Raw genomic sequence first — 27,341 nt, 5'->3', positions numbered from 1 at the left:
ACGGAAAAATATTTTCCATATAATTCTTACCCACCGAGCATAGCGTAAAGAAGTCCACGTCCACAACGCAGGACATTTAAACAGGGGCAAAGACGTAAATAAAGCAAAAAAAAGCTCACTTTCTCACAGGCTTCCTCCGTTGAACGTGTTTATTCACAACTCGGTTTGACCCATATACCCAAAGCCGCAAAAGCGCTCGTCAAATAAGAAATATAAAAAGGACACATTCAAAACATCACAATTCTACAAAATAAAACATATTTTACATAATTATTTACTCGCAAGTAGAAGATTTAAACGTGTTGGCCGGTGATATCATTTCATTCCTGCATCTATATATACAGGATCTCATCCTCATAGTTGTTGCACACTTGATAAATATATAGCACATCCTCCTCCTCCTCCATTCTTACTACTACATTTCTTCACCAAGCCATTAAATTAATTTATAATTAGAAGAAGAGGAAAAAGGCTTGGTTGAAATGGCACTTGCTAAAGAAATCATGGGATTTTCTGTCCTGGAGAAATCTTCATTTGTCACCTCATCAAACATTGTTTTGTTTAATAATAATTTCAGACAGAGAACTAAGAATCATAGGTTCTGTGCTACCCCAGTTGTTGTGTGTTGTTCTGACAACAAGAGGTTTCAGAGGACCACTCCTTCCGCTGCTGTTACTGATAATCTGGTCAGGGTGGCTCCTGAAAAGGCTGTCAGATTCAAGGTCAGAGCTGTGATTACGGTCAGAAACAAAACTAAGGAGGATTTTAAGGAGACTCTTGTCAGACATGTTGATTCTTTTGCTGACAAGTTTGGAAGAAATGTGGTGCTGCAGCTTGTCAGCACTCAAGTTGATCTCAGTAAGTGCTTTCTTTTCTTGCTCTTCTGGGTTTTCCAGAATTGTTTTGATTTTTCAAATTAATTGTTTTTCTGGCCAATTCATTCAGTTTTAGCACATGGGTCATTTCCAGAATTTGATTCTGATGAGCAAAAAGTTGTCTCTTTTGGTCTTCAAGTTGGGTTTTCTTGGGAATTGTGATTGATTTTGGATGTTTGTTTTTGTGTTAATGTTGCAGGAACTGGAACACCAAAGAAAAGTAAAGAAACTGTATTGAGGGATTGGTCTGAAAAGTCAAATGTGAAAGAAGAGAGAGTGAATTACACAGCAGACTTTGTGGTGGACTCAAATTTTGGAGTGCCAGGGGCAATTACAGTGATTAACAAGCACCACCAGGAGTTCTTTATGGAGAGTATCACCATTGAAGGATTTGCATGCGGTCCGGTTCATTTCCCTTGCAGTTCCTGGGTTCAATCAACCACTGATCTTCCTGGGAAACGAATATTCTTTTCGAATCAGGTAATTTTACTTTACCTTTGCTATAACTGCAGATTATTACTAAACTTTTGTTTAATGTTGGCGCATCATTATTTTATGTTTTTGCATACTTGTAAGACTTGTTCAAATAGTTGACAGTCAAATTTGGATCATTCAATTCAATAATCAGCCATGAGTTCTTGATAAATTGGTAAAGTCAATCCATATATTTTAAAGCACTAGGCTTTTATAATGGCACAACTTGGTAGAATTAAACCATTCAGGCCAACCGGTTTTGAACTTTTCGTGATTGTTCGACCCTTTTTGAGTTTTAAATGATATGAAAGTTCTCCCTTCCGGTTGTGGAAATTTAATCATTACAAGATCATATAAGAGATTCTCTTCTTTTTCCTTCATTTTTTTTTTCTTTTTTTGTGTGCGTGCACAAGTATGTGTGTGTGGTGACTGGTGATAATATCTTCTTCTTGTGAATGGAAGAGAATCATTCAGCATCTTAGTCAATGGGGTATGAACAGGGCAACTTAGAATTAGGATGGCTTTTCTTAGTGTGTAAACATTGTTACGCAGACATCCAACCATAAGGACAGCTAAGTTGCAAATTGAGCATTAAATCATAGTAGACGATGCTTTAGTATGGACCCGTTGATGGTATAGCTAATAAAATATCGGGAATTTCCAGCATTGCTGTAGTTTCAAGGACCATGTGTGTAGCAGTATACCAGCAATTATACAATATCCATTTTTATTCTGTGAACAATTATGATTAATTTTTCCAACTTCTGAATGAACAGCCATATTTGCCAAGTGAGACGCCAGCAGGGCTGAGAGCATTGAGGCAAAAAGAACTGAGGGATTTGCGGGGTGATGGCAAAGGCGTTAGAAAATTGTCAGACAGGATATATGATTATGACGTGTATAATGATTTGGGAAATCCTGATAAAGGAATTGACTTTGTTAGGCCATCACTTGGAGGTGAAAAATGCCCATATCCACGACGGTGTCGCACTGGACGCCTTCCTTCCAATAGTGGTAAGTGGCAATAACTAACAACGTTGTTGAACTCACTGACACTTACTAAAATTTGTAAAGATGCTTAAATAATTCTACGGAATAGAGATAATGTTCCTACTATGGGTATTATCATACATTCTAGGTTTCTTAGTTTCTTTAGTGCAGAAATTATGTACTTAAGCCTAAAGGTTTATCTATGTGTACTACATTGTTTAATTAAGCTTTTTCAAAATTTTGTTTCTTGATACAGATGATCATGCAGAGAGTAGAGTGGAGAAGCCATTGCCCATGTACGTGCCACGAGATGAACAGTTTGAGGAGTGTAAAGCCAATACATTCTCATTTAGTAGGCTTAAGGGCATGCTTCACAACTTGCTGCCAGCTATAACAGCAAAGTTCTCACCAAAGAACCCTGACTTCAAGGGGTTCGAACAGATTGACAGCCTCTACAGCGAAGGTCTTCCCCTCAATCTAGGAACACAAGATAAATTTTTGGAGAAGTTTCCTATGATGAAGGGATCAAGGCAAGCCAATCTTCTGAAATATGACATTCCCATGATAACTTCACGTAAGCATCAGTGACCTTATCATCTTTATATAACTTAGTAAGTCGGCAATTGATCTAACAACACCCTAGGCTTACTAGAATGATGACTTGAAAGGTTTCCTCCATTAACATGAAATTGACATAGATTTGCTTTATAACAGTATAACACCAGTGCTAGAATTAAATGTCTCCACTGTCAATAACTTATCAATATCTTTTTCAGAGGATAAATTTGCATGGATGAGGGATGACGAATTTGCTAGGCAAGCAATAGCAGGGGTTAACCCTGTTGCCATCGAAGGACTTACATCTTTTCCACCAGTGAGCAAACTTGACCCCGAGCTTCATGGTCCTCAAGAGTCTGCTCTTAAAGAAGAACATATTATTGGCCATCTTAACGGCATGACAGTACAAGAGGTAATTAACAATCTACCTAGATCTTCATATTTTTAAGATTAATTATTCACATAAACTGTTAGGTTCTTGTCTTTGTCTTGTGAAGATTCCTCCAAAAGTTTATGGACTAAAGTAGTCCTAAATTCCTCCTAACGAGTAACTAACTAATCTATTTATGGTGATTTTACACAGGCTTTGGAGGGAAATAAACTTTTTATTGTGGACTACCATGACATTTACCTACCATTTCTTGACAAAATAAATGCCATTGATGGTCGTGCAACATATGCAACTCGCACCATCTTTTTCTCAACTCCTTCAGGCACTCTCAAGCCCATTGCTATTGAGCTTAGCTTGCCTGGTCCTAGTTCCAGGGCAAAACGAGTGTTCACACCTCCAGTAGATGCCACTACTAACTGGCTGTGGCAGCTTGCAAAAGCACATGTGTGTTCCAATGATGCCGGAGCGCATCAACTCGTATATCACTGGTGAGCATTAACAATCTCTTTACATTCCTTGCTATTTTTTGTCCCCTCCCACCTATGAGGCCTTTTACTAAACTGGCCTCTCAATACACAGGCTGCGTACACATGCATGCACTGAGCCATTTATCATTGCGGCGCATAGGCAACTGAGTTCAATGCACCCTATATATAAGCTTCTTGACCCACACATGAGGTACACCCTCGAGATCAATGCTCTAGCTCGCCAGAATCTGATCAATGCTGATGGTGTTATTGAGGCATGCTTCACCCCTGGTCGTTACTGCATGGAGATCAGTGCTGCTGCCTATAAGAATTGGCGCTTTGATCTAGAAGGACTACCTGCTGACCTCATCCGAAGGTAAACTCTTGCAAACAGACCACAATTACTCAATAGCAACCGTTAGCCCTCAGTGAAGCCTGCTAAATAAAGCATGTGCACCATTTTGAAATAAAAAAATGTGCACACGTTATGTTAAGTGTTAAAGATAAAATTTCAAGTATTTTACATCTTGCTAGTCTAACGAACCATGTGTAAATTGCCAGGGGTATGGCAGTACCGGACTCCACACAGCCGCATGGTGTGAAACTCCTACTTGATGACTACCCATATGCTGCTGATGGACTTCTAATCTGGGACGCTATCAATAACTGGGTACGCACCTATGTGAATCATTACTACACAGACTCAAACACAGTCTGCAACGACAGAGAGCTCCAGGCCTGGTATGCAGAATCAATTAATGTGGGGCATGCTGATGTGCGCAACGAAAGCTGGTGGCCTCGATTAGCCACCAGTGATGATCTCACTTCCATACTCACCACCATAATCTGGCTTGCATCTGCACAGCATGCTGCCCTGAACTTTGGTCAGTATCCTTATGGAGGTTATGTTCCTAACCGGCCACCACTGATGCGGCGTTTAGTCCCTGATGAAAATGATCCAGAATACGTCAACTTTCTCTCTGATCCTCAGAAATATTTCCTTGCTTCTATACCAAGTATGCTACAGTCAACGAAGTACATGGCTGTAGTGGACACATTGTCAACGCACTCGGCAGATGAAGAGTACATTGGGGAGAGAAGTAACCCCTCTATCTGGTCTGGAGATGCAGAAATCGTGGAGGCATTCTACGAGTTCTCAGCCAAGATCGGACATATAGAGAAAGAAATCGAGGAAAGAAACCGCGATCCAAAACTCAAAAACCGGTGTGGTGCTGGAGTGTTACCATACGAACTACTGGCACCAAGTTCTGGTCCTGGAGCAACATGCAGGGGTATTCCTAATAGTGTAACTATATAGAAGGTTAAATCAGGTGGAAAATTTAATTTTGTAGCAGTCCTATAAAAGCTAGATGTGGGATGGCACTAGTTGTCAAGTATAAGTGTGTTGGGTGTATATAGAATACAAGTATAAAAAAGTTGAATTGGACATGTCCTGCACCTGCAATGCATAGAAAGTGGTGGCTTAATACAGGAAACACCTTTATGTATAGAATGTTCAACTTGGTAGGGGAATTGTTATATAAGAAATTCTTTGATTTTACATCTGAACTTGTTAATGATCAAGAAATGCAATAAACCGAGAAACCAGATCCAGCCTTCATTTTATCCTAGCTTATATGCAAATGCTTGGAGCTGAAATCTCTAATCATCCAGAAGCTTGCTAGGCATTTCTCCTGTTGATCACTACATCTGGGAAATGTTATGCTGCATCACTTTACAACTAAATATCTAAACATGTAGTATGCGGCTTATAATAGGCTACAGCTGTAAAACCCTCAATATTATGTCAATAACTTTAATGCATTATGCAAGCTGTTGTGTATCAGTATTAGGAGAATGCATAAATATGCAACTTCTAAGGCCAAAGGGGCAAAAAAAAAACTGAAATTTGTAAAAGTAGATACCAATATAAACGAGTACTACTCATTTTATCCATAATACTTGAGAGATGAGCAGAAGGAAGAAAATTCCGCCTCATCAATTCACACTTGACAACTACCCATTGCGGACACTTGAGAAATTAAATTACACATCGCCTAATATGTCACACTTAGAAGGAATAGGTTCTCGTCACACTTTCAACTGAATTCCTAAAAATCGAAAAGACAGCATCTGTACATCTTTTTCCTAGCCTTCCCTAACTGTGATTTCTTTCTCTTGATGCAATGGCAGTTCATAAGCATTTCTATGTGTTGTATAAAGAGCTGTATCAGAGTACACAGCCCGAGATTTTGATGATTTTGTCAGACGCCTTGCTCGGTGTCCTTCCTTCTTCATGGAGCTTTTCTTCACAATTTTACACGTCTTTGCTCCGTCTTCTTGCATTCTCATGCTCAAGTCTTTGTCATTTTGCGATCTTTCTCCATCTGTTGAAACAGTATACACAAAAAAATCAACCGGGATGTCCTTCAAGTCCAAGAGGGGCTCCAGTGTCTTGACCACATGAGTCATCGTCGGCCTTGACTTGGAATGGTGGCTCAGACATTGATAGGCCAGTGCAGCGGCCTTCTTAGCTCCTTCTTTTGAGTACTGCCCTTCCAGTCTCGGGTCCATTATCCGGTCTAGTTTCTTGGGATCCCTCAGAAATGGCTTGGCCCAATCAGTCAGCCTCTTCTCCCTACTTGGTCGACTCTTGTCTATAGCTCGTCGTCCTGTTAATATTTCTAGCAACACGACTCCATAGCAGAACACATCGCTCTTCGTGCTCAAATGTCCTAATGTTTAAGAATCAAGTATATATTAACATCAATGTCTCCTCATATTGCATGATAAATCAAATTACAGAAAGAGTGAATGCGGAGTTTAAAATAGATACCTGTGGTGATATATTCAGGGGCAGCATAGCCTTCGGTTCCCATTACACTTGTTGTGACATGGGCATCAACGCCTTGAGGACCATCCATGGCCAGCCCAAAATCAGAGACCTTAGCACTGTAATCCTGCCAATTTTTATATAAAAAAGCGAGTGAGTATTTGTTTCTAAATAATTTTATATAATTTCTCCTTCATAATCTTATTTAGTAGGCAGCATTACAACCTGAAGGTATATACAACAGATGAAGAAGAACTTACAGAGTCTAATAGAATGTTGGAAGCCTTGAAATCACGATAGATGATAGGAGGCTCTTGGCAGTGGAGAAAAGCAAGGCCTTTTGCGGCATCCACTGCAATCTTCAATCTTGTCAACCATGGCAGTGAAACAGAGTACTCTGCAGATCAAACACGATCATCAGTAAAATCTTTAATATTTCTCTTTTTTGTGTGTGATCAGAGTGTTAATGACCAATCAAGTCCATAGAATGGTGTATACGTACTGCTAAACAGTTGATTGTCGAGATTTCCTCTGGCAATATATTCATACACAAGAAGCCGATGCTCATCTTCACAACAATAACCAATCAACTTCACCAGATGGGGATGTGTTAATTGCCCAAGAAATATCACTTCCGCCTGCAAGTCCGAATGTAGGAACATATAATATTTTTAAAAAAATATAGCATTTATTTAAAAGCTTATCAACTCCATGCAAGTAGGATTTTACGTCGAACAAACTAGAAAACGATGTTAAAAAATGTAAAATGCTCACCAGCCATTCCCTGCAGCCTTGCCTACCTTCCAGATCCAATCTCTTAACAGCCACAGGTTGAGCTTCCAATCCAGGCCTAAGCTTGTCATCAATAAAGCCCTTATAAACTGGTCCGAACCCCCCTTCCCCAACAAAATTACTCGAACAAAAATTATGAGTAATCAGCTCAAGCTCCGCGAGAGTAAAGATATGAAGACTGAGGCCAATGACAGAGTTAGAAAGGTCACTGATCAAAGAAAACGACGAGCTCTGGTAACTTATATCCGAAAGTGACAGCCTCTTGGACAAACTCTCCTTCAAATCCTTCTTCTTGGTCTCCTCGCATTTGTTATTAAGCTTGAAACACCCGGGGAGAACACTCCTCCATATGTTCTTGAGAACCATCTTGCTTAGCTTGTGTAATAACTTTAAACCTTAAAGTTGGTGATCAAACTTCTGGGCTGTCAAGTCTCTATAAATACACACTTGTCTGTGGAGCTGTGTTTTCCATTTGGAGATCTGTTGAGCATCATGAAAATCTTGTACAAGTAAACGAAAGTTTTGCTCAGTGGATTTCTCTATCCGTTTTGCAACTTTTGTATAACTTTCCCATTGAAACTTGAGTCTGCAGTTGGATTGACTTTGAATATGTAAAAAAAACAAACTAGAAAAGAAATACTCCACGGTGATTCTCTGTTTAAGCTGCAGAGATAAGATTTCTTGTGAAAGTTACCCAAAGACCATACCAAGATTTTTCAATAAAATTTGGTGCAGTTCCACATACCATACCCATATATATTTCAACATTCATATTTTCAATTTACGTTTATTACAAGTAAATTAATTCCAATCATCATTTACTACTGTAATATCGAGTAAATAAAAAGGGATCTTTTTAAAAATACCCATCTGTAAAATTATTTTTTTAAAAATACTACCATCTTTTTCATTGTTTTTAAAAATACCTTTTCATAAAAAAAAAATTCAAAAATACGATTTGCAACTTTTGCAACCTCATTTGCAACCTTGGACGGCGCAGCCGTAAAAGTTGCAAATGAGTTTGCAAAAGTTGCAAATGAGGTTGCAAAAGTTGCAAATAAAAATGGAAAGTTGCAACTGTTGCAACTACAATTGCAACTAGTTCAACTGAAAACTGTAAGTTGCAAAAGTTGCAAATGAGGTTGCAAATGAAGTTGCAACTGCAGTTGCAACTTTGCAACTGCAGTTGCAACTTCATTTGCAACCTCAGTTGCAACTAAATGCAACTGAAAATTATATATAGTTGTAAATGAGGTTGCAAAAGTTGCAAATGAGGTTGCAACTGCAGTTGCAACTTTTGCAATTTCATTTGCAACCTCAGTTGCAACTAAATGCAACTGAAAACTGCAAGTAACAAAGATGTATGGTGTGCCCCTGGCGGGGCCATTAGATTACAATAGAATCAACTAAATGCAACCATATGCAATTGAATACAACCATATGCAACCATATATGCAATTACAAATCCTGATTTCAAGTTCTAGTTTTCAAATGTCATTTTCGGAATCGATATATATATATATATATATATATATATATATATATATATATATATATATATATATATATATATATATATATATATGAAGTTGCATATGAAGTTGCAAAAGAGGTTGCAACACGGCTGGCGCCGCCTGTAGTTGCAAATGAGGTTGCAAAAGTTGCAAACAGTATTTTTGAAAAAAAAATTTTATGAAAAGATATTTTTAAAAATAATTCTGGAAGGTAGTATTTTTGAAAATAATAAAAGAAAAGGTAGGTAGTTTTGTAGATTTCCCAAATAAAAACGGGTTGTGTCGAATGAAACATGTGGCTATAATATAATTAATTATTATTATATAATATTTTAGCTAACTAATTTACATAATAGGATTGCGGATGCCAAGAGAAAAGTGACACAGAAATTCTGCATTTCTATTCATGCTCCTGGTTTGTTTGTTTATTTCAGGAAGAAAGTAACGAAAATAAGTGAAATTTTAATCCCCAAATTTTTATTCCAGAAATGGAAAGAAAATTAAAATAGATAAATGGATTTAAAGTCAAAAAAAAAAAATTAACATGCCCATGCTTACTAAATTTTCAAAGAATTTCATTACGCAGATGAAATTGTATTTTGAACATGAATTCAATAATTTCCTTAGCGTTTAATAAAAGGAGTTTCATCCTAGTCTTTTGAACTCGAGAGTTGGTGAAAATTATTACTTTAATATTTCATTTCACTTGCTTTCCCTCGTATTCCTATCATCCATTTTTTTTCCTTAATAAACTCGGAAACGGGTCTATCGTTTTTATTTAGTTTCCGTCCCAAATAACTAGTTTTTGATTGCACTTGTTAGAAAAGGTGTAATCAACGGTCTCCTGTTGTGAATGTTGAATAGAAGTTGTGAGACAGAATAGTAAAAATGCAGGAGGATATATTCAACCAAATTATGATTGGTTTAAAAAGCATATAATATCCACTGGGAAGGGAAGTCTGAGACAAGTCTTATCATACATTTTAGCACTGGTCTTCTGTCTTTCTCTTTGGCTCACGCCCATTATTCCCCGACTCGTGCTGCTTTCATTTGCTTCATTGCTTGCTTACCCCGCTCAGCCCAATGTTGAACACTGACCCGATTCAGGATTCAAAAAAAAAATTGGATCAAAATAAATATACTACCAAGATTTTCTTTAATCAAACAGGTGGACACATGGGTTAAAAGCTATTCACTGCTTCTGCTTCTGCCTGCACTAGTTACCTTGGTGTCAAATCATAAATTAAATACTTTAGTGCTGGTTAATACGAGATTATAAAAGATTGGGAATTTCGTAATTTCAAAACCGGATCATATAATTCTAACATGAACTAGGCATTCAGTCAGTACATACCTAGAAGCATTTTTTGAATGATTCATTCTTTTTTGATTGTTTATGTAACACTAAATCATAAATATACACGACTCATGTGTCTCCTCCATGGCTCTTCTAGATACATGTCATCAATAAGGTGAATAGGTGATAGCAAATCCTGAGTCCAAACCTAATAGTACTATGATAGACTGGAACTGGAAGATATGAACCCCAATTTCAAAACAATTAATGCAGTGTACATAAAAATACAAATACTTGAATTTGCTCCAATTCCACATAACAATTGAATTTCTTGTATACTGTATAAGCTTAGTTTCTGATTTTTGATGTTAATTGGATAGAGACACCCCATCTGAAACTAGTGCGCGAAAGCCAACAACCAATACGTACAACAAAGGCAAGGATAATGACGAGATTAGTAGTAGTAACATATTACAGCTGGTTACTTTGGATAAAGAAACCAAGCCAAGGATTATGAGGAGATTAAAACCCAGAGATTAAACAAACATTTCTTGTTTCATACGGGCGATGTAACGTACAAGTGCTCGAGTATTCTCGATGACCAAGCTGGTTGAATACATTGTGAAATATTGAAATTTCCATATTTTGATTTTGTTTTTTCTTCAATCATCATTAGATTAGATTATGGTGGTTACCACCAGGTTTCTAAAAGCCCAACCAGCCTTCCAACAAAGAAATTAAGAGGCCCGATTAGGTGAAACAATTGACTCCAATCTGTCGGCGTCAGAATAAAGCCAAAGTCCACATATAAGGCCCGGGTTGCTACCACTACCAGTATGAAACTTGAATGATAGCCCGGCAGCAGCACTTGCCACTTGGCATAAACACCATATTACTATATGTGAAACGCTTGATTATGATTCACCTTTTCATTTTCTTGTTTCAAATGATAACACCTTGAATCACTTTTGGATTAACAGAAAACAAGTCAATTCAATACTACGTCAGGGAGGCCAATAACAGGCTCACCTTTTTCTCGCTCGTGAAAGGCATGAAGACAGAACCGAACCACTTGTTCCCTCCGCACTTTTGGAATCAAAATCACACATATCTGTAATCTATAAATCTATGAATAAAACTGAATGGCTTTGATTTTCTTAAATATTAATAATTAACTTTACGGATGTAAATTACTTACACACATCCAAGGAACCACAGCCAATCAAAGGAAAATCCAAAACTTCTGATATAGACATTCTGTCATTCTTGCTAGAAACACAACATTCTTCCTAACCAAGACAACATTAATATTGCTCATGCTCCAGAAAACCATTTCATGTGTTGCACGTCATATTCAAGTTACTGCTTCCGCAAATATACACCTGCTACAGCAATTATATATAAATTAGTACAAATAGATGAAGGAATTCTTAATAACCGTATTTTATATTACTCTCTAAGTTGATATAATAATCCTAAATTTTAGTTCAGTAGATTATATGACCAGACAAAAAATTATCTACGACCACAAACAATAATTAACTTTGAAACCTGTACAAACAGATCGAAATCAATATTGATAAGTCACCATATGTTTGTTTTTTTGTGGACATTTAGATCAAAGAGGTGTTTACCTCTCAATGCCATAAGATCTTTGGGAAAAGTTATATACAGATACGATACCTGCAATGTGCAAGGAAATATAATTATCCGTAAGAGAGTTATTAAGTTCTAAATTCTTTCTGCTGCATGCAAAAGTACAAACCTTCCGTGCGCAAAACTGTTTCAATATTACAGAACATCATCATCCCACAATTCTAAAATTTGACCAAATGGCTCAGATATGCCAACGCTATCTGAAAACAAGACTTCCATTTTGCTCTTGTCTCAAGTTTTCTATGAATAGTTGATAGAATGACTTCAATGATTTTATATCCCCCTGTCAATATAAATTAGAACAACAAATTTTAGCATCCAATGGAGATGAATATATGAAAGTTGCTATAGACAAGCCAAGCTCTCAAGGAAATGTATAACATATACAACAATAAAGAAAGTAGCCTAAAACATTAGAGGCCCAGGTAAATGGCGACGAAGATGGGCTCTAAATTTCTAGCTTGCAAAGTCATATGCCAATGTTGGTATGTTGGTAATAAGCTGCCCTCAAAATATACAGAACTTGGTATCTTGACTTGCTTCAAATATCACTACACGTTTTAATTTCTAAAAGGGGAAGAAAATTTTGCCTGGATCCCATTATTCCCATGACAAGATCTAATTTACCACATATTATATATCATAAGGCAAAGGTCTAAATCTTACCTGAATCTTTTGGCAATACTGTTCTGCCAGAGCTTGGGGGCAATGTGCAGCCGGGAAACCTTTTGATACAAGATGAGTAAGGAAGTCATTGCCAAATTTTTCATACATGACCTTCTGAGCCACTACAATTTCTCCTAGTAAGACAAGCTGTCATAAAATCATGGAAAAAAGTCAGACCAGGAGCAATTTGGTAGAAAACAGCATGACGAATAAAAATCCTTAATAAGTAACTTTAATTTTTACGGATATATAATAAGCAACTATCTATTTAGATAGTCGCCTCACATAGATCCTAAGGGAGCTAACAGTGAGTCAGTGAGAAGTATGCAAAGCAACCAGAAAAGCAGCTAACCCAAAATTAATTCACCTCTTACCATAGCCCTGCTATCTGCAACTCCTAGTTTTTATATTTAGCCTTGGAGAAGGATGCAGTTCTAATACAATACTGGGTTTGGAACTCAGAACAATGAAAAGGCTACGAAGGATAGCAGACTAATTAATCCTTCAATATATGGAGTCCTTAGACATTCATACTGCATAGTATTTTAACGATAAATTGCCGAAGATTCAAATGTAAGGAAAACTATCATCAACATATCAGATGATTAGCCTGCATGCCACTTACAAATTATATATGTATATAAAACCAAGAACTGTTAATCATAGACTTACAGTGTTTGCATCACGAAAATCGAAGGACTTGTCAAGCACACTGTACAAACAACAATTCGTTGCGAAAGCCTCGATTACAAAAATTTGGAAACCAGGCACCTGAAATTGCGTTGACCTTGCTACCTTAGTAAACCAAATGCTGAAAATTTTATCCACTACAGAGTTTGAAAGGGTAAATTACCTTCTCTTCTCCAAAGCGCTTGGAACACCAATCCTTGATCAGTCTAGTAATTATTTGTACGCATGCCTAAATGAAAGGGAACAAAACATTAATAAACTGAAGCCACGATTGTTTGCGTCTGTTTATGTGCATATATAAATAATGACTGGACTTCCAAAGCACTGGAAATTTAAGGTGAAATTCGCATATTGTTGACAAATTTCAAATTTAGAGTACAACTGACCTTCCTAATGAGAGTGTCTTTGTGATGACATGAAGTGTGCAATAGCAATTGCATCATCGGATCCAAGTATCCTCTACTTTTTGGGGCAAGGAACACTGCGGACAGATCATGTGTTGCTATGACATGAAGAAATGTATACACCGTGCGCTGGAGCTCTTGCAGTTCACGAATTTCCTAAAAATAAATTTCTTCTTTACATTAATATATAACAAGTAGAAAATGTTAACCAAAAATGATGAAATAAACATATTTAAAGCAAGCACCATCAATAACTCGCTCTGTTAGGGGAATTGATGTGTTTTCGATACATAAACACATTTGGAGCAAAATAAAAATCAAATTAGTTTTGACCTGGAGATTAAGTGAAGTTTCAAATTGTAAGCAAGCAGTCAGATTCTGTTGGTGGCTGTTCTTGTTTAGTAGGTTTTTTAGATAGGTAAAACCAGTGAACAACTCTGACAAATAGTTATAATAACTAGCAAGTTACAACACTAATTCTGGAGGACTCTAAATATCAAATATAGGGCTCCAGCCAAGATTCTTTAGGCCTTCAGAAGCATCATCATGCATCCTAAAATTAGTATTAAGCAGCAGTTGGAGCATGATAGCTCAAAATTGATGCGTTGAAGTGATTGGGTATTCAAACCAGATAGCTTGCTTCTGTTTTGACTGGAAGTCGACTTTACTACTAAAGTATCATTCAGATTTTGAGGCCAGATAGGCAGGTACACAACCTGCAATAGCCATTCCCAGCTACCGTGGTTATTACAGTGCCAAGTCAAGCCTTGACGCCCGGGGTACGAGTCCCCCCGTGACTAGTTGAACGACTAGTCATAAAGAGTTGACCATTCTTCATATACACAAATTTACTAGATCCGATATATAAATATATGATACAACTAAGCACACATCAATCTCGTATTACAATTATAATTAATTAAAAATATATATTCAACCTCAACAAATATCCATAAACCAGTTGATAAACCAAGTTGATCAATTTTTTGTATATATAGCAATTGACATTAAGAAAATTTAACCAGTTAATTGTGTTTCATTTCACTTTCAAGATTTTTGTTTATATAAAAATATAAATTTATAGTAACGAAACTATCAAAAGATGATAATATGTTTGATTTTATCAAATTAAATATGTTCACATTGTTACACAAAAAATAGTATTTTAAGTAAATCTTATTTATACAAAAAACAAAAAAGAAATCATTTTGAATTGTATAGAATTGTTTGAGACCTTGTGTAAAAATCTGATTGTGTATATATAATAAAAAACTTTCTCTATTGAGCTTTATGAAAATTAATTGTATATAAATATAATCATAGTCTAAACCGCGGCCCGAAAAATGTGTCAAGCAGGCCCAGAAGAGGATGAGAAATGAAGAACGCGTGATTTAGGGATATAACATGGGGATAAACAAAATAATGAACTCCATAAATACACCATAGGAACAATTAATTACACCGCCGCGGACCCCTCTATTGAAAATCCGACATAAATTGAAATACACACACACAAAAAAAAAATCTATTTTGAACCCTATTTTTTACATTTTGGGTCGGTCCCGGGTAAAACCTATTACTAATCAAAGCAATAAATGATAAGTATCTCGAGAGAAAAACAGTCAAGAACTAGATCAGATAGGACATAACATTACATATAAAGTTAGTTTTTAGTATATCTGAAAATATCAGCCATTATAACAGCGAATAGATCTTTCTATCCGATTATATTCTCTCTAAAATCCAGATCTTTAAGATACCTTACCCGCACAAACATTCACTCCTATAAACTCCATTCAATAATGTCAATTACCTCAGTGTTGCTACCAGGCCCAGAAGGAAATCCGTCCCTGGGAAGAATATTAAAAATTCTACCCGCAATAACAGGGTATACTTCTTCCATTATATCTTGGACTGCAGTTCGGAATTTGCACATTAACTGATTCATTAGAACAAGGAAGTTCACCAACTCTTTAGGCTGCAACCAGAAATTGAGGGAAACAAAGAGTTAATGACAAAAAAGAAAACTATGCTAGCGCCATATTTTGATTCTTGACAAAACAACAACACTGCACAACTCCCAGTATTAAGTCCCAAACTCTACCCCAGAATTGCAAAGCTTTTATAGAGTTCAAGCTATCCCAAAGAGGGAAAAAAATATAATGCTTTTGATTTTATTTTATTTTTTTAAATAGAGCCTTCAACCAATATAGATGGAGAAAGTAACACTGAGCTGAAATTATAAATAAAAATTGTCAAAAACTGCTTTGCTTAAACGAAGGAAATTAAGAGTCGTAGAGGGCTTGGACAATTAGAGGAAATGTAAAAGTGAGAGCGGGAAGGAGGAAATACGGTCAACATGCACCTATATCTAAACAATAGTAGCATTAACTATAACTACGAATCTTTTTCAATATCTTTCAAAAAATATTTGTTTATCAGGTAGCAAGCAAAGCTTGCATCTCTGGAAAGACTATGGGCTAGTCTCTGCTGTTATTTTCATACAGCATAAAATGTAAAGTCTTGCCTCATTAAGAATACAGACAAGTTCAAAAATACAAAAAATACAGCATAAAATGTAAAGTCTTGCCTCATTAAGAATACAGACAAGGTCAAAAATACAAAAAAATACAGACAAGTTCAAAAATACAAAAAGGAAAGTATTATACCTCACTTTCCACAAGCAATTGCTCCAAAGCTTTTGGAAGGTAAGGGAACACAGATGCACCTAACGTGTCCACCATTCGATGTACAAACGACGTCACCTGAACAGCAGATTTGGAATTAGGTTGCTATCACATTGCAAAACCAAAAACAGCAGAATCAACAATTTCCTACCTTATACCGCAGGGATTCTATCTTTGGGAAGATGATAAGTATTTGTAGAAGTACATCCAATGTCTACATCAAGACAATCATAAGAGTTGTAAGTCAATGATAAAGTGTGTGTGTGTGTGTGTGTGTGTGTGCTGTTGAGATGCATAGATCCTAATGCAAACCTTTTTGAACATGAGACCAATTGCAGGTCGGCTAGCAGTAACAAGTCGCTCACTAAATCCCTAAGAACAGGAAAAAGTTCGATATCAGACCAAGTATATGTAGTACTGTAAGTCTTATGACCAAAAGAAAAAGAGTATATGTAGTACTGTATTAAATTTAGATAATTGTCTACTATTGACAGATTCTTAAATATCTGAATTAAAAAATGTGCTTGCAAATAACATGAGTACACTGCTAACTTGGGGAGCAAATCTAAAATTAAGCATCACTGATAACACTAATAAATACTGCAGGAAAACATGATATATAACAGATTAATAGCTATTAAAACCTTGCTGAGGGCATTAATGGCCATAATTATTTGCTGAATATTCCATAATTTCGCTGGAGACTCTTCTGGGTTCTGAACTTTGGCGTTTGCAAGCAATGCCTCAATCTGAACCAAGTATAACAAAAGTTTATATTATGCAAGCAAGGACATTTTTGGTTAATAAGTGGATACAAGTTTGTTTTGAAGTCTGTGAAGATTCCTAAACATCAGGCAACCCAATTTTAAGTGCATCACTGCAATTTAAAGCTGACCTGCTGACAAAGAGGACTAAGCAGCGATGAAAGGAAATCAGTTTGCTTCTCCACCGGCACATCTTCCATTCCAATTAATAAGCCAATAGCCTACATATTGTTAAGAGGTAGGCATACCATAAATAAGATAAAGACACGTGGAGGTCATTAAATATCATCACCTTGTCAGGACAATAAATGAGGTAATTACCTCAAATATGTGACTACCATTTTCTGCCACCAAGAGGTCGTTTTCCACACAATGTGTTCTCGTGAATTGAGCGATTGTGTCTTGCAGGCTCTGAGAAATATTTGAGAAAACAAAACAAGTATATTATGAGGGGAGCTGGGTTGCAAAGCAATAGAAGTACCCGAGTTTAATTCAGATATATACAAAGAACAAATACCTGCAATATAGTCTCTATGAAAGGCACGAGCTTGGCTTTGAGTAATTTAACAACTCTCATGAAAAGATAACTCGCTCTGCGACTCACATTAACATTTGGATGGTGTATACCACGTTCATCCAAGAAAGCAGCCAGAACCAGAGGTATATACTGGTTATTCTCTTGAACAAACTTGGCATATCTGGTTATTGTATCCAAATATATAAGTGCAACAAGCCTATTAGAATGGCAAGGAAACCTTGACGATAAGAGCATTGGTACCAGCTCTTTCAACAGACCATTTCCTGTTCTCAGTGCCTCATCACTTAAAGATTCTCCAAATGCATGGAAGAGGAACAGAGCAGCTTCTACCTCTTCTGCGTTTCTTTCAGGAGGTGCTGCAACCGAGCTGATCAATGAGTTCCGAATGTACATTTGGGTTACGTCAGGTGCTACACGACCTACACTACGGAACAATGTGATCAAATCCTTTCGGAACTCCATCATCCTATCTTCTTCCTCTTTCCCAATTTTGTCCAATACATCGAGATTGTCACGATATACGGGATCAAACTGAATCTGAATACGTATCACATCCAGTATCTGACCCACATGATGAAGTTGGGTCTCCCTTAATGGAGAAAGGCTCTTCATTGTGGCAACATAGCCGGAAAGAAATTGCACAATGCTGAATGTTGTGTCAATCTCGCAATTCTGCATGACATAAAAAACTGACGGCAGAACCTCGTTTAAAAGATCCAATGAAGTGCCTTTATCCTCGGCATTCAAGCGCTTGTAACATTCCAGAACTTCGGTAGCGTACCCAGTAAGCAAAGCTGCTACATTAGCAACCAACTCGGAATCCTTATCCTCACCTAACAAAACAAAAACTCTACTAATTTGAAGACTTTTTATAAGATTTAGCTTCAGGTGTGGCTCCATACGTTTGGATACTACTGCAAGAACACAACTCGCAGCAGCCCCTCTGAGCTGATCCAACCCACCATCAACCAAAATCAACTCAAACAACAACCTGAGAAAGGTATCATTTACAATTAACCCAATGTCTATCCAAGAAATATATCTCCTCATAGTGTCCAAAACACTAGCACATATTTCAGGATGGGAGTTCCTGGACATAGAGACAATGTCATACCACGCTCTTACAATTTGAGATATGCACTGCTGCCTCATTGCATCCTTAACCCGTGCAGCAACAGAAGTCTCCTCCGGCGTCCGGGGATAATCCAAACTAATCAATTCATCATCAAGCGAATTCAGTAACCGACAAAACATATCAATAACAACCGCACCCCTACTCAAATTCGGCAAAAAATCAAGGAACACGGAAGACCACACCCCCGGGTACTCATAATAAATCAAAGTAGTCAAAACCTGCGCAAGCTTATTCTTAATATAAGCAGGGCCATCCAACAACCTAATGGAGTTGTTATCATCAATCCCCTCAAAACACGCCATAGAAAACAATGACTTCCTAACAAACGCCTTCTGGTCAGGACTCATCGAAGAGTACTTGGCACCAAGCACCTCATGTAAGCATTGCAAGCACCAGAAGTGAACTTGAACTAGTTTCGAATAACACAGCCTCTCGACACAAATACTACAAATCAACGGATTGTCCTTAATTTGTTGACAAAAAGCAACCGCCTGTGACTTAAGTTGCGGATTAACAGTCCCGTATTCATCAAAACTAATCAAAATCGCCTTCTCCAAATCATCCATTATCGAAAGCAATTGAAAACTAAACTAAGCAAACTCACAGCTCAGAGTCCAAAACAAGTCCACACAGTGAATAAACACAGAGATATTAACAAATTAGAACAAAGGAGATCTGTTGATTACCTTAGCGTGAATTAGCAAAAGGAGTTGATTAGACAGACCAGATTAGGGTTTTTTAGTAAAAAAAAAAAACTAGGGTTTGATTGGTGGTGGTTTAATGAGTAGTCCTATGTAAGAGTGTGTAATTGACAGCGCTGCGCCGAGAGTGAATGAATAAGTGAACGGCTTTACAAAGGATGGATGCCTTCGTCCCCTATTTATATGTAGTCTATAAGCCTTGTCACGCTTTCCTTCTCTGCGTATATTTATTTCTTGGAGATGTTTTTCTTCTCCTCCTTTTTTCTCAACATCAATATTTAATTTCTTTTTCTTCGTTTTTTCCCCTTTTTGACGATTATGGAGTTGAGATTTACTTCGCTTCCACGTTAAATATATTTTAGTTTTCTTTTCCTTTTATTTTATATGATACGAAATCTATAATTGTGAAAATATTATCCACATAAGTATTGGAATGAGTAATCATAATCTTGATACGAGATATTATATTTATTATATTATATATTTTCTTTGATTCGTTACGTTTGTAAATCGCATTAAATCTGTGTTTATTAATGACTAGTGACATCAAATTTTATAAGTTACTTACGTACTCTCTCAGAAACTATTTCTGAATATTTTTTTGTGTATCTTAAATTTTTAATACACGTTGTAAAATGTTTTGATTGTTGTTTTAAATTCTTTTTATGAATTAAGATACTAAGTTAATACCTCAAAAAAAAAAGATACTGAGTTAATATTTTAATTTAAAATTATAATTTAAACATGAAAAAGTGAGTTGGCATATGGATATTAAAAGAATATTCTCTCTCTCTATTTTTTTACGGCAAGTATTTTAGGAAGTGTATAAAACATAATTTGATAGATTAATTTTTACAAAAATATAAACATAAATTTTATTTGTAAAAAGTAAATCAACTTATCAAACTGGCATTAAAATACTTATCCAACCCAATCCTTCGGTGCAATTGAGCTGTATTAAAATATGACATCCGCCGAGTAATCTTTTTTATGTTTTGTGGCCTATTAAAGCCCATGAACTAAGTTATTCTGTATGTTTTCTGGCATACCAACCCCATGGACAATGGAGAGGGATATTCCTGGAACTTGGGATACTGGCAACCGTTTGAAGAAGTTGGCTTTGAAGACTACTGTGCATATTTGGCCCAACAATTATTTGACCTGACTCCAGCAGCCCACATGAATTGGCAAATAGAGAGCGGCCTATCAAAAATTGTCTAAACTAGCCACTAAAAGCATCTCCAGCAATGTCTTAGTGTCTTCCTTATAAATATTATAAAATATTGAATCCTAGTGATTTAGGACAAGATTTTGTATTTCAACTCCAACAATGATCCTTATAATTCATTCCTTATTATTATTATAATAATAATAATAATAAATTTGAAAAGAGATTGATAAAAGATGGAAGGAAGAGAGAGAAAATAAGTTACAATAAGAGAGAGAAATGATTTTTTTATTAAAGAAATCAAATAAGGCATTGCTAGTGGTGCTTAATAAGGTGGAAGGAGGATCCTAGTGATTTAAGGCACCTCTAAGACACTGCTGGAGCACTAATTTATGTCACATTCCTTATAATTGGATTTAGGACATGAAACAGGGAAGCGGCTGGAGTTGCTCTAAGAGCATCTCCAATAACGGTTCTTAAATTGATATTTGAGGAGGATTCTAGTTTTGCTTGCTCCAATACACTCCTAGTCATTCTTAAATTCCTTAAAATTCTCTTCTCTCTCCTCAATCGTAAAAGCTACTAAGAGCAACTCCAGCAGCTTCCCTATTTCATGTCCTAAGTCCAATTATAAGGAATGTGACATAAATTAGTGCTCCAGCAGTGTCTTAGAGGTGCCTTAAATTACTAGGATCCTCCTTCCATGCCTTATTAATAAGGCACCACTAGCCATGCCTTATTTGATTTCTTTAATAAAAAAATCATTTCTCTCTCTTATTGTAACTTATTTTCTCTCTCTTCTTTCCATCTTTTATCAATCTCTTTCCAAATTTATTATTATAATAATAATAAGGAATGAATTATAAGGATCATTGTTGGAGTTGAAATACAAAATCTTGTCCTAAATCACTAGGATTCAATATTTTATAATATTTATGAGGAAGACACTAAGACACTGCTGGAGATGCTCTAATCACTCCTGACCAATATTTTATAAATTCTCTCTTCATCCACTTGTTTTTGTACTTATATGCACATGACTTGCTTTTAATAATATAAAACAAGATAAGAGCATCTCCAATAGGCTCTTAAATAGGCTCCTAACTCAAGATATAAAGACTAAAGAGGATGTTCAAAAATTGAGCTCCAAGAGCCTAGTGGCTCTTAAAAACCTTAAGAGTCTCTTCTCTCTCCTCTAATTTAAGAGCTACTAGTTCTCTTAACTTCATAAAATAATCATTTCCTCCCATTCTTACATTAGACTCCCACTACATGACAAATGTTTAAATTCAAAATATAAATAAAATATAAGTTAAGAGCATATATAAAGAGCATGGTTGGAGTTGACACTCTTAATTTTATATTAACTTACTAGGAGCTTAATATTTTATATTATGCTATATAAGAGTCAAATAGGAGACTATTGAAGATGCTCTAAGGAGTGAATATAAGAAGTGTTGTTGGAGTTGAACCCACGTTAAATCACTAAGAGTCAATATTTTATATTATATTTAGGAGTGAGTTAAGAGACTATCGGAGATGATCTAATATTTTTACGAGAAAATGGCAGAGCTGAAATAATAAGGGTCTTGTACATTTCATCGGATATTGTAATACTGGTATGTAATATCATCTTATATGTTTTCTCAGATATTGTATGTAATATCGGTATATGAAAACGCAGGGTCGATGAATAACATGGCCAGAAATCCTCAACACAGTGTTTCAAAATTTGAAGGGCCTCTTTAATTAAATTATAAATTTATTATTATTATTACTTAGACAGTAACATGTGTTATTAGATATTGCTTATTATTTATAATTTTATTATTAGATAATAAAATATTTCTCAATGAAGTCATAATTTATAGGAACACACAATAACGCTCAAACGAGATTTGATTTGAATTATAAATTTAGATTAAATATCAAATAAGTTTGGTTTTAATATTGATCATGTGGGATGATTGTAATTAACTTTACGAGTGATTTAATAGATTAATTATAAAATTATAATCCAATTGTATATTTAATTTTTATTAATAGACATAAGCGGATAATTTTAAAATATATAATATTTAAAACTAATAATAAAAAATTATAATGCAAGGATTATAATTTCGTGAAACAAACATACCCAAAATCCTATAATATTCCAATCTGGTGAACGTTTTGTATATGGTGACTTTGTTGATATTCCCCCTGACCGACCGTCCTCTTTCATCTGGAGATGGCTTGGCTCTCCGTGCACTAGGGGTGTTCGCGGTGCGGGTGGTGCGGTTTTTACCTAAAACCGCAGACCAACCCGCATATGCGGTTTGGTTAAAAACTCAAACCACGACCGCACCGCGTAAATCAAAAACCACGTAAACCACACCGCATAAATGCGGTGCGGTGCAGTGCGGTTTGTGCGGTCTAACAATTTCACTTTTAAAATTATAAAAAATTCAAAATTCAAAATTATAATAAAATTTAGAAGTCACTAAATATTCGTCTCTTCATTCAGTGACCAAATCAACATTCAAGTTTGAAATCACATTACAAATAGTCAATTACAGACTCAAAAGCAGCTTCATGTTTGGCATACTGGACAGTGGACAGGATAGCCATTACTCAAGTGAACTTCCTGGAGAGCTTGCTCCTTTTCATCATCTTTGGCTAACTACTTCCATTCTCAATTTTTATATGTTGTGCCAATAAGATTCAATAATGTTAATAACTAAATTACCAAGTACTGTTAGGAGGGCTAATCTGAAATATGGGCTAAAATAAATATATAATATAAATATTATATATATATATATATATTATATGTGGTGCGGGGCGGTTTGAACCGCGATACCTAAATCTCAAACCACAATCCGCACCGCACCGCGCGGTTTGTAAAAAATTCAACCCGCGACCGCACCACGAAAATTTAAAACCGCATTTTGTGGTGCGGTTTGGTGCGGTGTGGGCGGTCCGGTGAACACCCCTGCACTATTGTGACTTCTCCAAAATTACTCCCGGTTAATCTTTGTGATGAACTGAGCAAAATTGACTAATTAGGCCTGTCTTGATTAATGAAGGTAATTATTTCAATGGAACAAAGTGGGATATTTTTTTCTTCTTTCGACCACCTTACTCGTCTCTTCTTATTATAACTTTCACATAATTCCCATTGAACATAAATTTAGAATCATGCACCAAGAAAATGGCATATTGACTTGGGCAGTTTACAGTTGCGAGTAGAGCTGGCCAAACGGGCGGTTCGGCCTAGGGCTGCACATGGGCTGGGTTGGGCCGGTTTTGGCCATTTAAGCGACCCAACCCATTTAGAACGGGTTACAAAATATTAACCCATCAATCATAAAAAGAATTAGAAACCCAACCCTACTAATTGTATGACGGGTTGGGTTGGTTAGGGTACGGTTGATCGGGTTGTAAAAGACAATATCCTAGTTGTCGAATGTTAGGTGTGCTTTAGTTCATATGCTGGGTTTGCCGTAAAACGTAAGTGTTTATGTAGCACAGCATTAAGTTGTACACTCACCACAGATGCAAAATATTAACGATAGAACAAGACACAAGGATCTACTATCCTGCGGTTGCAAGTTGAAACATAAGGAATATCCTGAAATAATGTGCCTTAACTACAATGCAAATGCAAATTGATCAGGATTTGTGGCTATGTGCCAATGCAGATTAACCCAAGCATGTGATCACAACTTAAACTAGCCAGACTAAATACATTTCGGGCTGCAGTAATAATAGTGTAGTAGATATGAAATAGGCTGCTTAATTTATTGGGCCGGGTTGGGTTGGTTTAAGGTTTTTAAAAGATACATTTTGACCCAACCCATTATAAACGGCTCAACCAGAAATCAACCCAATTGGGCCACGGTTTTGAATGGGTCGGTTTAGTCGGCCCGGTTTAGGGTTGGGTTGGGTCGGTTCTAACGGGTTGGACAACCCATGAGCAGCCCTAGTTCGGCCCGACCCGAACCGGCCCGAACCGCCATTTTATCCGGCACGGCACGTGTTTGAACGTGCCGGTTCAAAACCGGCACGAACCGTTACAATAAACGTGCCGAATACGGGTTTAAAAATCTGAAACCGTGAACCGTATAAACCGGCCCGACATGGACCGCCAACCCGTGATGAACCGCTGAACCGGCACAGCCCGCTAACCGGCACGGCCTGTCAGTTTCAATTTCTTGCAGAGTTGGGGTTATCCACTGTTTAAAATCCGACATATGTTAACTATTTTACCTGTTTTATAATTTCTATTGCTTTTATTTTTGTTTGTTTTTGTTTTGATTGTGTTAGTTTTTATTTTGATTTTACAATTCGATTATTCTTTAATTTTAAGTTTTAACTTGATTTTGATTTTGTATAAACTGTTAGTTTTTCAAATTTGAAAACAAAGATAAAAAAATCCTATTAAATTAAAGATATAATAATCATTAGTTTTATAATTGTAATAATTATACTAATTAGTTCACAATTTATTAAAAATTAATTTAAACAATAATATTAAACTAAAATAAATTCAAAAGCAAATATCATATAAAAATTTATTATCAATTTTTTAAAATTATCAAAATTTACTAACTTATTAAATTATATTCACTTGCCCTCGTTATTAGAAAAACAAAAAAAAAAACTTGAAATTGAAAATAAAAAAGACAAAACTAAGTCTTGTGACACTGGCCACATTCTGTCCACATTCACTATTCACTCTACGCATGAATCACACACCACCATTCACCAACACAAAATCAACTTGAACCGCCATACTAAACCGACTCGCCAACCCGCGAACCCGCGCAGCCCCGTCTAAGCCGTCAAACCCATCATCCACGGTTCCGGTTCTCCTCTTTGGTAGACCGGCACGGCCCGGCCCGGCACGTCTATACAGTCGGGCCGGTTACGGGTTCTCCTAGAATCAGCCCGAACCGTTGTTGAACCGGCCCGGCCCGTCCGACCCGCCCGTTTGGCCACCTCTAGTTGCGAGTATTGTTTAGGAATAGTATACTGCTGCTAATAACAAGTTTGCACGCAACAGCAACAGGCTTGCACGTTTTATAAACAGGACTTGTACGCAATTGCCTGTGCACCGTTGACGGGGCAAGCATGTGAGTTGTGACCCTGTCATTGTAGTCTAACTCCTCGGATTTTTACTCCTAGTCATCTCTAATTACTCCTTGCGGGCGGTGTTATAAAAAGGGCGAATAGGGTTGCTCATTTAGTAGCCAAATTACCCTGTTCTCTGAATTGTCAAAGCTTTCTTACGTCTCCTTCAGTTTTGTTGTTGGAGGCTCTTTTGGCTGATATTAATAGAGATTAGTGAAATTGATTTAAGTCACAAATAAAAATTTATTAGAGATTAGTGAAATTGATCGAGATTAATAGAAGATTTAATCAGTGTGACGAGTTATGACATAGGGACTGACATCATAAAAGCAAATTCAAGAGTGTCTTAATAGATGCCTTATAAAAATAATAAAATATGATATGTCCTCGTACTCTAGGTCATCACTATTATACATTCACTCCAACAAAAAACCTTATCCACAAATCCTATTATTAAAATATTAATATTTTGAATGAAAAAGTAGAGGGAAAAGTAGTGGGAGAGAGGGAATGATAATATTTTATTATTAAAAGTGAAATGAGGCTTAAGTAGGTGAGCGAGTCCTAAAAATAGAGTTGGAGTAAGTTGTCCTAATGATTTAGCGTATCACTGAGATACTGTTGGAGCAATATTTTTAATCAAATGTCTCAAATTATGACTTAAGACATCATTCTTGTTGGACTTGCTCTAACACCGAATTTTAGAACAGAATTTGTAGCACCGAGAGTGTTTCGATGTATATTTAAGTAGGGTCAGTGTTCTAAAAGTCGGCGATTAATCAGGATTAATCGTCGATTAATTGTTGTTCGGTCGGCCACCGTCTCGATTAAGCGTTAATCGGTGTAAAAATCATTTTTTCCGAAAATCGGGATTAATCGGTCCAAAGTCGGGATTAATCGGAAAAAATCGGTCAATTTAAAAAATTTAAAATTAAAAAGTAAAAAAAATTTTAATTTTAATTATAATTTTAAATAAAACAAAAGGCATGGAAATGACAAAATACAGAAATTAAAATTGTTTTTATTACCTTACACTCTTTCAATATTAGCTCTTAAACTCTAATTACATAAATTTGTAATATCTTCCTTCGCGGATTCAATCAAATTCAAGTTTATATATGAGATGACTGGACTTGTATATGTATATAAAGGCTTGTTTTGTGTTATAAAAAATCATTAATCTTTTGATTTCATATGAATATGAATTTATATTATATATAATTATATTAATATATATATATATATAGTTTAAAAAATAAATATTAAATTGATTATGATTAATCACTCCGATTAATGTCCGATTATCCGATTAATCGCTGGACGGTGTCTTCACCGACTAAACCCGATTCCCACTTTTTATAACACTTTAGTAGGGTCATCAAAATTAAATTTGCTCAACACTTTCCGCACGTCACCCTGGAAAAACCAGTAACTTTTGAACAAACGAATTATAACTATCTAAACTTTTAAAAAATATAAAAACTATTGCTATATAATCGTTACATCTTATATCGTGTGTATGAAATTAATAAGTCCTTCCGATTTGGGAGTATTAGATTTTACTTATATCGTTTAGAGTGGTTTGGTTCGAGATGAAGTGCGGGACTGGAACCAAAAATCAAGTTA

General features: G+C 36.1%; 3 protein-coding genes across 9 annotated transcripts; 1 reads left to right on the top strand and 2 right to left on the bottom strand.

Annotated features, from left to right (window-relative positions):
* The first annotated feature begins 180 nt into the window (after positions 1-180).
* LOC108196505 (linoleate 13S-lipoxygenase 3-1, chloroplastic) lies at positions 181-5,318 on the top strand. Its single transcript, XM_017363807.2, has 8 exons — positions 181-858; positions 1,075-1,355; positions 2,126-2,363; positions 2,596-2,913; positions 3,116-3,309; positions 3,481-3,776; positions 3,868-4,131; positions 4,317-5,318. The coding sequence occupies exons 1-8, from the start codon at positions 483-485 to the stop codon at positions 5,071-5,073; spliced, it is 2,724 nt and encodes a 907-aa protein (XP_017219296.1). The 5' UTR covers positions 181-482; the 3' UTR covers positions 5,074-5,318.
* A 336-nt stretch (positions 5,319-5,654) lies between these two features.
* LOC108196218 (serine/threonine-protein kinase RIPK) lies at positions 5,655-7,998 on the bottom strand. Its single transcript, XM_017363407.2, has 5 exons — positions 7,363-7,998; positions 7,091-7,226; positions 6,849-6,985; positions 6,592-6,715; positions 5,655-6,490 (listed from the first exon to the last, which is right to left on the bottom strand). Exons 1-5 carry the CDS (start codon positions 7,744-7,746, stop codon positions 5,904-5,906), a joined length of 1,368 nt encoding a protein of 455 aa, XP_017218896.1. The 5' UTR covers positions 7,747-7,998; the 3' UTR covers positions 5,655-5,903.
* Positions 7,999-9,793: 1,795 nt separating this feature from the next.
* Positions 9,794-19,703, bottom strand: LOC108196217 (exportin-T). 7 transcript variants are annotated; one of them, XM_064081227.1, is made up of 17 exons: positions 17,576-19,605; positions 17,380-17,469; positions 17,190-17,279; positions 16,939-17,043; positions 16,607-16,666; positions 16,446-16,508; positions 16,277-16,372; positions 15,421-15,585; positions 13,590-13,763; positions 13,367-13,432; positions 13,186-13,284; positions 12,514-12,660; positions 11,957-12,130; positions 11,826-11,874; positions 11,390-11,573; positions 11,221-11,309; positions 9,794-9,987 (listed from the first exon to the last, which is right to left on the bottom strand). In XM_064081227.1, the coding sequence occupies exons 1-13, from the start codon at positions 19,295-19,297 to the stop codon at positions 12,044-12,046; spliced, it is 2,964 nt and encodes a 987-aa protein (XP_063937297.1). In that variant the 5' UTR covers positions 19,298-19,605; the 3' UTR covers positions 9,794-9,987; positions 11,221-11,309; positions 11,390-11,573; positions 11,826-11,874; positions 11,957-12,043. The 7 variants fall into 7 exon arrangements, with proteins under 7 accessions (XP_063937297.1, XP_063937294.1, XP_063937299.1 ...); XM_064081224.1 differs by having other exon boundaries at positions 11,221-11,302; XM_064081228.1 differs by lacking the exon at positions 9,794-9,987 and having other exon boundaries at positions 10,592-11,302; positions 17,576-19,316; positions 19,418-19,605.
* Positions 19,704-27,341: the final 7,638 nt, after the last annotated feature.

Source organism: Daucus carota, chromosome 7, assembly GCF_001625215.2.
Source record: "Daucus carota subsp. sativus chromosome 7, DH1 v3.0, whole genome shotgun sequence".
Classification (NCBI taxonomy): Eukaryota; Viridiplantae; Streptophyta; class Magnoliopsida; order Apiales; family Apiaceae; genus Daucus; species Daucus carota.
The sequence above is the reverse complement of the archived record's forward strand: the minus strand, read 5'-3'. Positions and strand labels throughout refer to the sequence as shown.

What these genes read in the sequence shown, in the direction of transcription:
- LOC108196217 (XM_064081225.1), bottom strand. Translation starts at nt 19,297, where the DNA reads ATGGATGATTTGGAGAAGGCGATTTTGATTAGTTTTGATGAATACGGG. An exon ending in TTGGTCTCATGTTCAAAAAG is followed by an intron (nt 16,509 to 16,606) that starts GTTTGCATTAGG and finishes GTCTTGATGTAG; the next exon opens with ACATTGGATGTACTTCTACA. An exon ending in TAGAATCCCTGCGGTATAAG is followed by an intron (nt 16,373 to 16,445) that starts GTAGGAAATTGT and finishes TCTGCTGTTCAG; the next exon opens with GTGACGTCGTTTGTACATCG.
- LOC108196218 (XM_017363407.2), bottom strand. Translation starts at nt 7,746, where the DNA reads ATGGTTCTCAAGAACATATGGAGGAGTGTTCTCCCCGGGTGTTTCAAG. An exon ending in AAGGCTGCAGGGAATGGCTG is followed by an intron (nt 7,227 to 7,362) that starts GTGAGCATTTTA and finishes TCGGACTTGCAG; the next exon opens with GCGGAAGTGATATTTCTTGG. An exon ending in CCAACATTCTATTAGACTCT is followed by an intron (nt 6,716 to 6,848) that starts GTAAGTTCTTCT and finishes AAAAATTGGCAG; the next exon opens with GATTACAGTGCTAAGGTCTC.
- LOC108196505 (XM_017363807.2), top strand. Translation starts at nt 483, where the DNA reads ATGGCACTTGCTAAAGAAATCATGGGATTTTCTGTCCTGGAGAAATCT. An exon ending in CAGCACTCAAGTTGATCTCA is followed by an intron (nt 859 to 1,074) that starts GTAAGTGCTTTC and finishes TTAATGTTGCAG; the next exon opens with GAACTGGAACACCAAAGAAA. An exon ending in CCTGCTGACCTCATCCGAAG is followed by an intron (nt 4,132 to 4,316) that starts GTAAACTCTTGC and finishes GTAAATTGCCAG; the next exon opens with GGGTATGGCAGTACCGGACT.